The sequence below is a fragment of the Numenius arquata genome, chromosome 7, assembly GCF_964106895.1.
Source record: "Numenius arquata chromosome 7, bNumArq3.hap1.1, whole genome shotgun sequence".
Lineage (NCBI taxonomy): Eukaryota > Metazoa > Chordata > Aves > Charadriiformes > Scolopacidae > Numenius > Numenius arquata.
This window is the reverse complement of record NC_133582.1, coordinates 28149562-28163065: the sequence shown is the minus strand read 5'-3', so window position 1 is coordinate 28163065 and position 13504 is coordinate 28149562. Positions and strand designations below refer to the sequence as shown.

At 36.1% G+C, this 13504-nt stretch overlaps 1 protein-coding gene across 1 annotated transcript in view; it reads left to right on the top strand.

Annotated features, from left to right (window-relative positions):
• TASP1 (taspase 1) overlaps positions 1-13504 on the top strand; it is an 86111-nt gene that overhangs the window by 16448 nt on the left and 56159 nt on the right. Inside the window, exons 6-7 of the mRNA XM_074150473.1 lie at positions 412-496; positions 6718-6797. Of these exons, the coding sequence (XP_074006574.1) occupies positions 412-496; positions 6718-6797 (165 nt within the window). The remainder of the gene's footprint in view (positions 1-411; positions 497-6717; positions 6798-13504) is intronic.

Sequence of the window (13504 nt, the reverse complement as noted above, 5' to 3'; positions counted from 1 at the left end):
TATAATTCCTGTTCTGGCCAGCTAGATCCAAATGAAAGCTCTTTCCATCTTGAAAAATTAATGCTCATAAAATTCTTTGGCCTGTAGAATACCAGAGATTTAATTTGAGATTTCTCTGGTGGGAGGTCACTCCTAATATTTCAATATGATTCTTTCTCTTTTTTAAGAAAAGAAAAAGAGGGAGGGAGGGTGTTGATTAGAAGGCCTTGTCACCACTGATAGAACATGTGAAAATAACTGATGGAGTTGTTATTAAATTGAAACATAACACCACAAGGTGTCTCTTAATGAATTGGCACAGCCTTGGAAATAAAAGGAAGCTGACTTCCACTGCCAAAATGAACACTGCAATGCTATGTGGAAAAATATTTTAATGTTTTGTTCCCATTTTTTGCTAATTTTTCTTTTCAGGAATCAAGAATCCGGTTTCAGTTGCAAATAGATTGTTATGTGAAGGGCAGAAGGGAAAACTCTCTGCTGGCAGAATTCCACCTTGGTAATTGTTTTGTTCTGCTTGACTTTGCTTTGGTCTTTCGTCTCTACTGCATGCAATATTTGAAGGTTATATCCTATCCCAAGAAGGCTGGTGCTGTTTTACATACCAGCGACAGTGTGCCTTTAAAAAAAAGATAAGCTTTGTTCTCTGATCTTGAAACATCTTGTGCTCTTGATGGAGCTGTGGGCAGAATGAAGTATTGTGAGCAGATAGTAACATCATTTTGTGGTAATTTCTGTCTGTGTGATTATTTCCAGTTACGTCATGCTGAATTCTTACAGTTTTTTACTGTAGCATTTTGAAAAATCCCTAAATACATCAAGATTAAAACTAAATTCTACTGCCTTTGCCTCTGTCTATGTTTAAAAAAAAAAACATAGTTTTTAACAAGTATATAAAAAAATCCTACTTCACTGCCTGTCTTTGAGGCTTTATTTTGTAGCTTAGTGTTGAAATGTGCGGTGTTTGGTAACTTCCTCTTATCTCAGCCAAAATGGGAAGTTATTTTAAAGATAGATTTAGTAGTATTTCCAGCAACAGTGAAAACATGCACTCCTTTATTGAGATGGATATAATGCTTAGATGGAAGAGCTAAGTATTAAATACGTAACAACTTTACATATTATTGCATCATTTTGGAAAGAGTCTAATAAATGTCAGAATTGATTGCTCTTAGAACCACCTTATTTTCAATAGTAGTTTAAATTGGCAAGTAGAGAACTTGAATGATTTATTCATAGTAATTGACTGCTATCCTCAGTTATCGTACTCGTTGCAGAAATTTGCTACGGGTTTGCTAACTAATGGAGTGCAGTATTTGCCGATGTATACTACACTTCTGTAGTTTCAAATATGTATATTTAGATTTATAAATTTTACTTTCCTTATTATGTTATTCTTATTCTGTAAAATTAACCAAACAGTCTGTACCTGGATGGTATTGTATTCCAATTTAAACAGTGAGGAAAAGCACTATTTCAGTGTTTTGCATAGGAAGGTCATGGATCAAAAAAAACCACCCTAAAACCAAACCATCAATAAGCAAATTTTGCGTTTAAAACTTTTTTTTTAAATTAAGAAAGAAAAGAGCAACTGTAGTTAGTGTGATAACTACTTTTTTTCCAGAGGAGAAGTTTACTAAAGAATAAGAACTTGAATTTCAATTGCTGTTAGTAGCTCATTTATTTAGATGTTGGGAGAAACCAGGGCTTAGCTGAGTTATGTTAAAGACAGTGTCAAATGAGGTGGGGTATTTTTGGTGTTTCAGAACTAGCACTGAAGGCAGCTACAGGAGCAAGCACTCTTGATTTTGTCTTGTCTGTATCATCACAGTGTTTTCTCAAATTGTTGCAAGGAAGAGCACTTGGGTGTTTTAGTGTGTTTGCTGTAACTTCATGACGTAGTTTATGCTGCTATTATTTTAAAAATAACTGAATGGTAAAGAAACTATATCCTCCTGCCCTCAAAGGGCAAGACTAAATCTTTCAAACACTGTGCAAGGTTTTGGCTAACAGATGCTTTTAAAGAAAAGGGAGCTCCTACTCTTGAGGCAAGAGATGTATTGCCTTTGGAGCCAACACATACAGTTTATTGTACAATTGTTATAGACTTGAGTTATCTAATACATAGTTTAATTTCCTTTTCACCATTCTGGATTTTGAACATGTACTTTATTAGAGCAAATGAGTTACCCTGAGAGCAAAGTATAGTAGTAGGATATGATGAGTTGTGCTTTAGACTTGCTTTGGTAGGTTCTCCTGTACATACAGGATATCCCAAGTTCAGAATGATAGAGCTTGTGTTCATTATAGGGGATGACTAGTGACAATTTCATGCCTTGCCTTTCTGGCAGGGTTTGGCATGATGCGTTGTTTTGGGACTGAAATACATTCCTGCACAAGCTGGGAATATATATAGTCAAATAACAAGAGATCAGCTGTATTTTTGGCATTCCTACCAAGTGTGAGGATTTTAGTAACTGATTTTTATTTGTAAAGATAGGCAAGTTTCATCTTGTTTCTCATGGGCAAGTAGTATGTTGGGGAATCTTCCAGATACTGCTTAGCCGAAGAACCTGTCCGGTTAAAGAAACCTAGTGTTAGAGGCTCTTCTATAGCATGATTTAAGGTAGCTTAATGTTTTCTGGCCAGAATGTTTGGCACATGACCACACAAGAATAATTCAGGAACTGTGAGATTAGTAAAAGTGACATTATGGAGATTCTTGTCTATAACAGAACACATGGAGACAGTTAATTTGGCCTGTTTACCCCTGTTCAGCACCCATTTTTATAGTGACAATTCAAACCCAATTCAAAGTGGTATATTTCAGATTTTCAGTAGAAGAAATTCTAATGAGAAGAAATTAATTCTGAGATGGTAAAGTTATTGGGAAGGAGTGATCAACTGTCTTAACTGACGTGTCCAATTTGTAAATAGCTCTGTGGAATGTGTCATTCTGGATCGATATCCTGTCATCTTGTCTAAAACACAGAATCCCACTATCCAAATTAAAATTTAAAAGGTTTAAAGTGAAAATCCCTGAATGCACGAGTGTATTTCTTGAAACTTCTAAGGTCCTTGCATATTTTATGTATAGGTCCCTGTCGTATTTTATTCAGCTTGATGTTGTCAGGATTTTCTCTTCCTATGTATGCAGGAACAGAAAATATTGAACTTGTAAATGTTATGTGCTATCATATAAGATATTCCTGTTCATTGTATAACTTTACAAAAGAAAGCAGTACTGTAATTGTGCAGTTACATAGTGGATGGATCTTTGGAAGTGGTCTTTGGTCACAGAATAATGGATTAGAATTTTTGTAGTAATGTTTGAAGATTTTCTATTTCTTATGCTAAAACCTTTACCTTCCTAAGGGAAAAGGCTGATTTACATCTGTTTACTATTAAGTGTAAATATGTAAGAATTGCAGGATGGTACAAATACACCTAAACATCTCTTTTCTTAGAACTGCTTAGTGCTACTGATATCTAAGTTTGTGTCTGTATCCCTTTTTCAGTATTAATAGTAACCCATATAGAAAGGAATCCCCTCTTAGGGTGGATACCTTTGGGTATGCAGGGTTTGTAATTGCTTCACAGTTTCACAGTACTTTTAGGCAGGATGTGTGCATTGTGTAACTTGCAGGACAGCGTGCCTAGAGTGAAGATTTGCACCACCTTTATCTCTGCTCTGTATTTCTTCAGAACAATTTCTTCTTTGAAACAGTGATGTCAAGAGTGATTGCTGCATTTTATAATAAATGTTACAAAGTGAGTTTGTTACATTCAGGATTGCCTTGACTATCCTGAATGAACGCAACCTCCTTCTACCATTTCTGTTTACCTTGGTGTGGCCTGTCTTCCTACAGCCCATATTAAATGGTCCTGTTTGGAGCAAATAACACCAGGATAACCATATTCTTGGAGAAAATTGCCTAAAAAGACCATTTTTGGAGACCTTTACTTGCATTTTCATTAATATGGTCTATTTTGCCTGGAACTAGAAAGCGTGTCCAAGCATCTCCTCCTTGCTGGGAGGATGTTTTCATCTTCTGTGTGTTCTAAGCCTGTAACAATTACAGAGTACTATTCATTTGATATACTTGCAAGAAAGATCTTTTTATCTTGTTTGTGCAGAACCAAGTTTCAGAGTAGCAGAGCACGAACTCATTCATCCTTTGTTTTGGGGGTTTTTTTCCCCCTTTGGAAAATTGTATTTTGAATTAACCTTAAAGGCTTTTGAGACTTGGTGGGGTTTTGGCTGCTTTCTGTAGCCCACTGGCTTTATTCCCTATTTTTCCTCTCTCCCAATAAATCAAACTCAGTGGTAGCTGTTTAGAGGTAGTTTTGGTTTTGTCAGCTTACAGTGTTGCCCCGTTCCTTCTTGCCTGCTGTAACTTTTCTACATGGATGATTCTCATGGCAACTAAAGCAGTTCCCTAGTGCCAGACTGCTGGTTCCCACCCTCTCGCCACCCTGTCGTCTGTGGCTGGTACAATTGTGTGTGTGGCTGTGTGCTGAACCAGATCACAGAACTGGCTTTTTGGGATGGTGTAAAGACTGTCTAGTCTTGCTTAGATTATAAAGGTTTGACTACCTGCAGAACTGAGTTCAGGCTGTATGTCCTGTAGGAGTCTCTCACCAACTAATTCTGTATCAATTTATAGGGGATAGGTAGTACAGACAACAAAGCACTCAGATCCTGATTTTTTTTTTTTTTTTTTTTTTGTAAACCGTTCATTTTAACTCTTCTGTGATTATGTGGTCCTTTGAAGACATCCAAACAGAAAAGTTATTTGAAAAAGTAAATGATCTCTGGTGTTATGAGGCCTCAGTTAGATGTCAGCAGGAGATGTCTGCTTCAACTAATAACCATTCTTTAGGACCAGAACTGGAAAATACTTTGTGCCCATCTTGCAGGAGGGAGAGGAAACTAGGAGTTAAGAACACAAGCGTGAGCAGTAAAAGTCACGTTACTTAAGTTTTTAGAAGTTCTTGGGTGCTTTTCTTTTTTTTTTTTTTTTGCACTCTTCATAAATAATAGTGACTGGTTTTGTGTTTTTAAGTATTAAAAAACCAATTGTGAGATTGCTTGTAAAATGCAGTATTTCTGACTGATCTGTGTTATTCAAGTTATGATATATAAAACTAATATTTGAGCTTGCTACTTTCTCCACCTACTCTTCCTTTCTGCGTAAATTGTTTTCTTGAACAGGAAGTGTTTATTCATTTCCTGAGAATGTGTTGTTGATAGAAAACTTTTCTTTTAAAGACCAAAACCACCTTCTTTTAGTCAACAGAGAATACTATTTAATTAGGTTTGGCTACTGTTTGTGTTTCTTACGTTAATGAAAGTGACAGGTTGTTTCTTGAGCACTAGCTTACCTAATAGGAGATGCTTGAGTTCTCCCAAAGTACCCAGTAACTTATTCTACAGTATCTTGCAACATGAACAATATTTATCTGGAGCTGCACTAACGATGGTAAGAAATGTATATTTAACAATTCAAATTCTTATCTAGATAAATTTTTTTTTTGAGATTTTTCAAAGACTGGACACACCTCTTGTATTGGTTAAGTCATAGAGAAGATAGAAAGTACCAACTCAAAATACTTCTTGCTGAAAGCTGCAGGCGTCAGATATAGCACTGTCAAGAAAACTTCCAGCAGCATTAATGCCAACAAATTTGCTATATGAATAACGTTCTCAGAAATTGTAGTACTATGTGGTCCCAGGGACTTCTTTGTAGCTGAAACAACTTCTTTAGCCTCATGTTTGTAATTCTGGTATTTTTGTAAAACTTCTTGAAATTTCTGTAAATTCTCAGCCTTTACTTCTTGAGTCCATTAGGCAGTTGTTTTATTCTTATTTCAAAAGGGGAATATGAAGTTAAGATTGGAAATAGTTGTCCTTTATTGTGTTGCTGTTGTTGGTACTGTTGTGCAGTGGCTTTCTGAAAATGTATGCTTTCCAACTACCATATTCCCCTTTTCAGGGAATCAAATTTAGTAAGGGGAAACAGTATAGATAATGGAGATTTTCTTTGATTTCTGCCCCCCTTCCCCAAGTTACATGTCTATGTACAACATCTTGCTGTCATTCATTGTCACGGCAGTGCATACTGTCTCTATACTGTAAAGTGTTCAGTACTGACTAGAAAACAACTTCTCAAATTGTTGGGTTTTTTTGGCAAATCTATTAAAAATTCAGTAGACTTGATTCATTTGCAAACGCTTGATAAAACTCCACAAAACAGACCTTTAGCCTTCTAAATAAGGCTTATTTTTAGCTTGAGTTGTACTTCTCAAAGGACGACTTGATATTTTTGTGGCACTGGCTGACTTTACTGGAAATACCTTACCATTCCCGCCTCATTCATCCCATGTTGTTGGTCTTCAGGATCTAACTAAGTTGTTATAGAGAGCAACACTATAGACAGCTTTGTCCTGGTTTAGCTGCAATGAAAAGCTGGTGCTATTTGGTAATTAATTTCAAATTTAATAGCACGTATTTTTATCCGATGCTAAACTTAATGTCAGAGCTGCATAGTCTTTTAATGAAACTACATAAGGTTGCCGAATGTAATTATAGCTGACATTTCTGTGAAATGTAGACAGCTTACCATTTTAAAATGACCAAACCAAGTAGAAAAAATAATTGCAAGAAAAGGGGGATTTGTTATATGGTTTTGTTTAAACTCCCTCTTCTGTGTCTCCTAGCTTTTTAGTTGGTGAAGGAGCTTACAGATGGGCAGTTGATCACGGGATACCAGCATGTCCTCCAGGTATCATGGCTACAAGTGAGTAAACTGGTGGTGTCAGTAGGAAGAACAGGACAGAGTAATTTTAAATGGTGCCTCATGTTTTGAGGTGTATATCACTCCACTGTTCTTAATATTCAACTAGCTTACGGTATTATGGTGTACAAGGATGGTTTAAGCTTACTCATTTTCTATTAAGTAAATAGAAAAAAATATAAACTATTACTTCAGCTGCATTTTATAAACATCTAATTCAAGTGACTTTGTGATTCTAGGGTTAAATCCAATGAAGGACATTTCACTGGAACTTAGACTCTTCAACAGCTTAGTCCTGCAGGTCTCCAGTTGTGATCCATCTTGCATCCTAAAAGCACCAACTAGCTGTGTATCTAAATTCAGCAGATGCCAGTTTGACTCTCAGATTCTACACCCATCTCTGAGTCTTTGTCCAGAATTGCTCTGGTCTAACCAGGCTGTCAAATTCATTTGCCTTTTTTTTTTTAACCTAGGTAGGCTTTGCTTCCTCTAATATGGTGGAATAACCCAACCCAGAAAATGGACTTGGATTATACTGTGTATTAGTAGTAGTCACGTCTCTTAAAAAACCTTTTTTTCTTAAAGTAAGTGATCATGCTATATTCATACACTGTCTATAAACTAGCTTAAAATTAGCGTACTTACCCATGGAAATGAGGATGTGGTTCCCTATGTTTCTCTTCTTCAGTCCTCCTCCCTTTTGGAAAGTGCCATTACTGTCTGTGGTTTGCTATAGGTGAGAGCATGCCCTACGCTTCCTGTTTAAGTTATGCAGGAAAGAAATCAGAGATCGTTACTCAAAAAGAAGAACACAGAAGATTACAGAATGTTTCTTTATTTTACTGTAAACAGTATTGCTGCATATAAGTAGTCCCTAAACCAGAGACTGAAACCCAGGGCTCCCATTAAGACTTTTATTTGGTCTAGTACTGAATGTAGATAAACATTAAGAAATTGCAGTTCGGTGCTTAAATGTAACCCCCAAAACACTGGCAGCATATTACTTGGTCATGCCAATTTTCATCCATACTCATGATACATTTCATTTTGAACAGAAAGTTTTGATTTGTAGTTCCATGTGACTGAAACTTTTGCCCTATCCATCTGCTGTCCAAAACAGCATTTGTGGGACAACTTTTGGACTCAGTTGCAGAGCACCTTTATTTCTGTGACTCTAGAAAGAGTAAGAAGAGGGTTTTTTTTGTGGTTTTTGGGCTTGTTTTGTTTCAATAAAGTAGTTGCTAGTTATGTGTAGGAGATACTCCAGAAGGAAGGTTTCTTGACTGATTCTGTTTGCATGCATAAAGTCTTTAATTGTTTCTAGTACCAGTGTGTTTCTGTTGTGACAGAGGTGATTAGATTGTAACATTAGTTGTCAGATGATATTTTCCTAGCTAAGATGTACCCTGGTCAGAGCAAATATACATCTTATGCCTTAAAAAAAAAAAAAGATGACCACTGCTAGTTTGACTTACCTAACCCAGAATATGAATTTACGTTGGAGAAACACCAGAAGAATAATCATAGCCAATATATTTTCCCAAACCTGCTCCAAAACACCAGTGACTTCTTTTTGTCTCCTCGGTACACTCAGAACACTTCTATTTAGCAAAATAATTTGTGTTAAAACAATTAAAACAACCAGGACTGGGAAATTAATCCTATTGCAAAGTCAATGCATAAATGCCATTTGGTGTTGCAATGTCAATGGAAAAAAATACTGGTATTAAAGTTGCCAGCCCCCTTCTGCTCCCCACACCCCCTGCTTTCACCCAGGTTTATACATACTGAAACACACACATATATGAATATATGCTTGAGCCACTGCACAGGATGGACCTGCTGCAGGAATGAAGTGATGCTATGAAGCAGACTGACTGTTAAGACTTGAGTGTAGCCTATGCGAATGTTTGGTAGAAGAATGATTTCCGATTAGGGTAATTAAAGAATATGATGAAAAAATCAGTGGCAGACACTGAGATTCAATCAGATATTCTTTGTAATAATGAGAAAATTACTTGAAACTGATTTTTTCACAGATGTTCTCTAATTCTGTTGCTTGACCTTAGCATAAATGATAGTCTATGTCTAACTGGATTTACAAAAAGAAGGTATTTGACTATTATAGTCTTGTGTTTCAGTTTTCTTTCCAAAAAAAATGAGGTGGCAGTATCTGCTATTTAAGTGCCTAAAATGGATATGTAGGAAAACAATACTAGCTTACATTAAGACTGCATTATTAGCCATTCTAAGAGGCATCTGGGAAAAGATTGCTTGAACAACTTAAAATTTGTCAGCTTTCCTAAGATTTGGGTACCCTTAATTTTGCAGTTAATCATTGATAGCAGTGAATCTGATTTTTTTTTTTTCTTTTAAAAAACAACACAACAGCAAAGAAAGAGCAAACAAAAATCTGAAAAAACATTTCTAGAACATGTTATGCTGATTTCCATACCAGTTCTCAGCAAAGCTAGTCTTGTAACATGTAGACTTCTTGTCAGTGAAGCTAGAAAGTAACTATTAACGCAGTGTGTGACAACGTGGGGTTGTTATAGCTGAAAACAAATTCGAAACTGTCTCACAGGTAACATACAAGTAAGCCAAATTCTTTTTTCCAGTGTCACCAGGGGAGGGAAAGTTAGACGTGCTTCAGAAACAATTAAAGAGAATGTTGTTTCTAAGCAACCACAAAAGATCTCATATGAAGCAAACTTAAAAAAAAAAAAAAAAAAAAAAAAAAAGAGACTTTCTGATTATGGTTGCTACAATTGCTTTGGTAGAGTTTGCATGGAGAATTGGGGGTAAATTAACTTAAAATTACATGACCATTGAATAGCTCTGTAAAATGAAGAACTGAAATAATTGCCAAACATGAGGAAAATACTTTTAGTAACTTAATCGCAAAAAGCCAAACCCGACCCCTCAAAAACCCCTCATACAAATCTTAGACATGTACTTGTAATAAGTATTAGTAGGAGAACTGGGTGCATATGTTTTGGCTTCTCTGTGCTGCACATGGAAATATATTCTTGTAGTTGCATTATTCTGTCTCCCTTTTCCCGGACCTGAGATGGTAAGAGTAATGTTATACGTGCTCTAAGGCTGTGGGGTTGTGTGGTTGGTTTTGCACGGATGGAGCCCTCTGTATGATCAGTTACAAAGAAAGTTGCATGATCAGCTTTGTGGTCACACTCAGTAATTCTCTCAGAACTATCAAAGTATCTAAGTACCAAACGAAATGGTGTTTTAAACCATGTTACTTGTTAAACTACATCAAGGTTATGTCACGGCTCACCTGCTTTGTCTTCTTTGGTTTGCCAAGCGTGCGAGGAAATGGGATTTCTGCTGTCTGTAGAAATCTGGTGGCTTTCCAGTGTAGTGAGTGGGTGTTTTTTTTAAAAAAACCCTGAAATGTGATCTGCCTGTATTGCCTAAAGTCTGCAAGAAAGCTGAATTTTTTAATTCCTGTTCATACTAGAGCTTGATTCCTGCCAATACTAGAGCCCATACTAGCTTCTGCTAGAATTTTGCTACCCTGTGCTAGGGAGACTGCTTTGGAAGTGTGATCAAAGTGTTAAAGAGTGTAATCACAGCTTAGAAATGCCAGTTTACTGTACCGTGGAACCTCTTAGGAATGTTAAAATTATACTTTACATAGGCAACATAAATTTGAGGTACATCTTCAGCTGTCAATATCTGTGCCTGCACTAGTAATAAACCAACCACTTTTATCTGAATTTCTCAGACCAGTTTATAGTAGATGCAAAGTAGTTGATTGGCAAAGATAACGTGGTATAAGACAGCATCTCACAATTGCTTACAATGTTAAGTCTTCAAAGGGAAAGAGAAGGAAAGTAACTACTTGTGCAGCAAGTTTGTACCTCTAACAGTGTGGAAGGGACCAGAAGTACTTCAGTAAGTTATATTACATAAGAATAAAAGCAGCTGCACTGGATCCACAAAGTTTGATAACTGGAATCCAAGAGTAGCCACAAATGATGTTTAAGGAAGAATATAAGAACAGAGCAGATATATTCTTGCATTTCCCTACCACCATTTGTTATCCCAGACTGCGTTCCTGAGTCATGACTGGTTCCTGCATACATGGAGGTATTCGGTGGCATTTTCTGCCATGAAATTGTTGTTTCCTGTTGAGCCCATATTAATTTCTAGCATCTGCAAAAACCTTTATGACTGTGGGTTGTGTGAAGAACTACCTCTTTTTCATTATTTTGAGACTTGCTGAATAAAATCTACTGTTTTATTGTCAGGTCACTGCTCAGAATCCTTCTTTAGTCAAGTCCTTTCATTACCTTGAATAACTTAGTGTAATCAGTAAAATCGCATCTTACTGAACAGATTAAGTGCTACTATAGGTTGGTTTGGCATTCCACTTGAAACAGGCCATTTATTTACTCATACTTTGTTTTGCATTTTTAAACCTATTTTGTGTATGCAAGGAAATTACCTTTTATCTTATGGCTGATTGGATTCTTTAATGAGAGCCTTTTCTAGATAAGTGTCGTGCAGATTGTCATACTTCTACTGACACCATATGTCTCCCTGTCCACCAGTATCGTCCAGACCCCCAAACCTCACCCCACTCCTAGATCTCTCCTCCACTTCACTATTATTGCATTAAGAAAAACATTTGCCATATTACTGAAACTGTGCTGCGAGGTTGAGTGAGTAGCTCAGGGCAGTGGCTTAGACCATGTTTTGTTCCTTTATTTTTAAGGTTAGAATGAAAGAGACTTGGAGAGAAACTCAAGGGGTTTGGAGATTTGGTGAAGAAGCTTGGTTAGTCTGAATACACACCTGGTTTTAGGAAACTGAGAGGTATCTCTCAGATTGAAGATGTTTGTCTTTTAACAGTTAAAGTTGCTACCTCTATTCCATAATATTGCAGAGTAAATGAGCTCTCTTAAGTGCATGTTTTTCACTGGCAAAAAAAAAAAAAAAAAAAGGCCAGACATGATGTAAATCCTGCCTGGAATTGGACATAATATTGTAGGTTCACTTGCAGTTTTGAAATCTGAACAGTTAAATGTAGCCAATAGAATGGCTATAAGTTAGTTCAGAAAAAAAAGTTGGGCTGAAGGAGAAGATGCTTTGAATGAAAATCTTCCAGTGAGCAGGAAAGGCTGCTTGATGGAAAAACCATTTCTTACTACTTCCTGGAAGAAATCTTATCTCAAGCAACAGTTTGCCCTGAGTTCTTGTTATAAAGAACAGATTTATATAGTAGTGCTCTGAGAAAGATAGGTTATTTTTTATGTGTTTTTGATGCTAAGTGCGTGGGGTTTTTTTCCCCCCCGTTTATGTTGATGTCTCTGTCAAAGTATGGCAATGTGAGAAGTAGCACTAATAGTCTTTGGTCCCAACACAAGCATAAGTGCTGTTAATTTGACATTTAGAATAGCTTTGTTAAAATGAAATTTATTTTCATGTCTGTTTTCATTTGTGCCATTTATTTTAGAAACTGCTCAACAGAATTCTTCACTGGATCATTTTAATTCCTGTGGGTTAACTAATTTGCTAGTATATTCCTTTTTAATTCGTTTCCCTCCAATAGTTGCATTCTCTTTTAATATGAAATAAAAAGATAAATTGTGGAAAGTTCTCCATTCTGGTTCTTTCAGTTGACTATAAGAAATGTCTGCCAGGGGGTGCTATATGATTGGTCAGAGCTCAATCTCTACTCCAAAGGTTTTAAAATATTCTTTGACTTTTCTTAGTATTTTCAATTTACAGTTTGCTTTTAAACAACTGATTGCTGAACAGTCGTTGCATAATGTTTTCTTGCATAATAATTGTTTATGACTGTAATAGAAACATTGGAGTTTGTTTGTATTTGTGTTCCCAGCTGCTATTCCACCACTGGAAATAGGAAGGTTTGAGTATTGTCCTGAACTTGATTTGTGATTTAGTGGTGTTAGAAATTTGTATTTGTTAACTTCTATTTGAAAACTTAATTTTTTGCTTAAGTATTTTTTTTTACCTAGCCTGAAAATATGGAAGGGACTAGATGTGGCTTGTAACAGCATAGGAATTTTAAGGAAACACGGGCTTTTTACTAAAAATTTTTTGCATTAACTTTGGACAAGAAATGTTAGTGTACTATAGTAAACAGCCTGTCAGCTACAGGCTTACTTAAAATGCACAGATCTAGAATTAAGGAGTAGATACGTATGAATTTTACCATTATTAAAAGTAAAAAAAAAAAAAAAAAAAAAAAAAAGTACCTTAGTCTTGCATTTTGTTCTGTATGTACAGTTTGGTAGTTTCAAGGAGTCCATGAATACAACAATTCTAAATTTCTCTCTAATTCCTTTTCTCTTACCTCTGTTCTCTGGATCATTTTTAATAGGCTGTGAAAGGTGACTAAGAAGAGCTATGTAGAATGGGAAATACAGTTGTGTTTCATTTACTGAGTTGCTCTATTATTATAAAATAGAACAGTAAAGAATTTCGGTTAAAATTTTTACTTGTACATAGTATAAAGGTAAAAGGAGTTATGAGAATGATCAGAGTGCCAACAGGTTTAGTACAAGAGATGAGTAAATGATGCGGATGCTTTTTGGCAAAGAAGCGGCATGCAGGTGACATCTCTGAAGTGACTTAGAGACCAGTGCTCTGTTTCTTTTTCTTCCAATGACCTGCTTGCTGAAAATTACTTACTCATCTCTTCCTGTTAAGTGGTGATAACA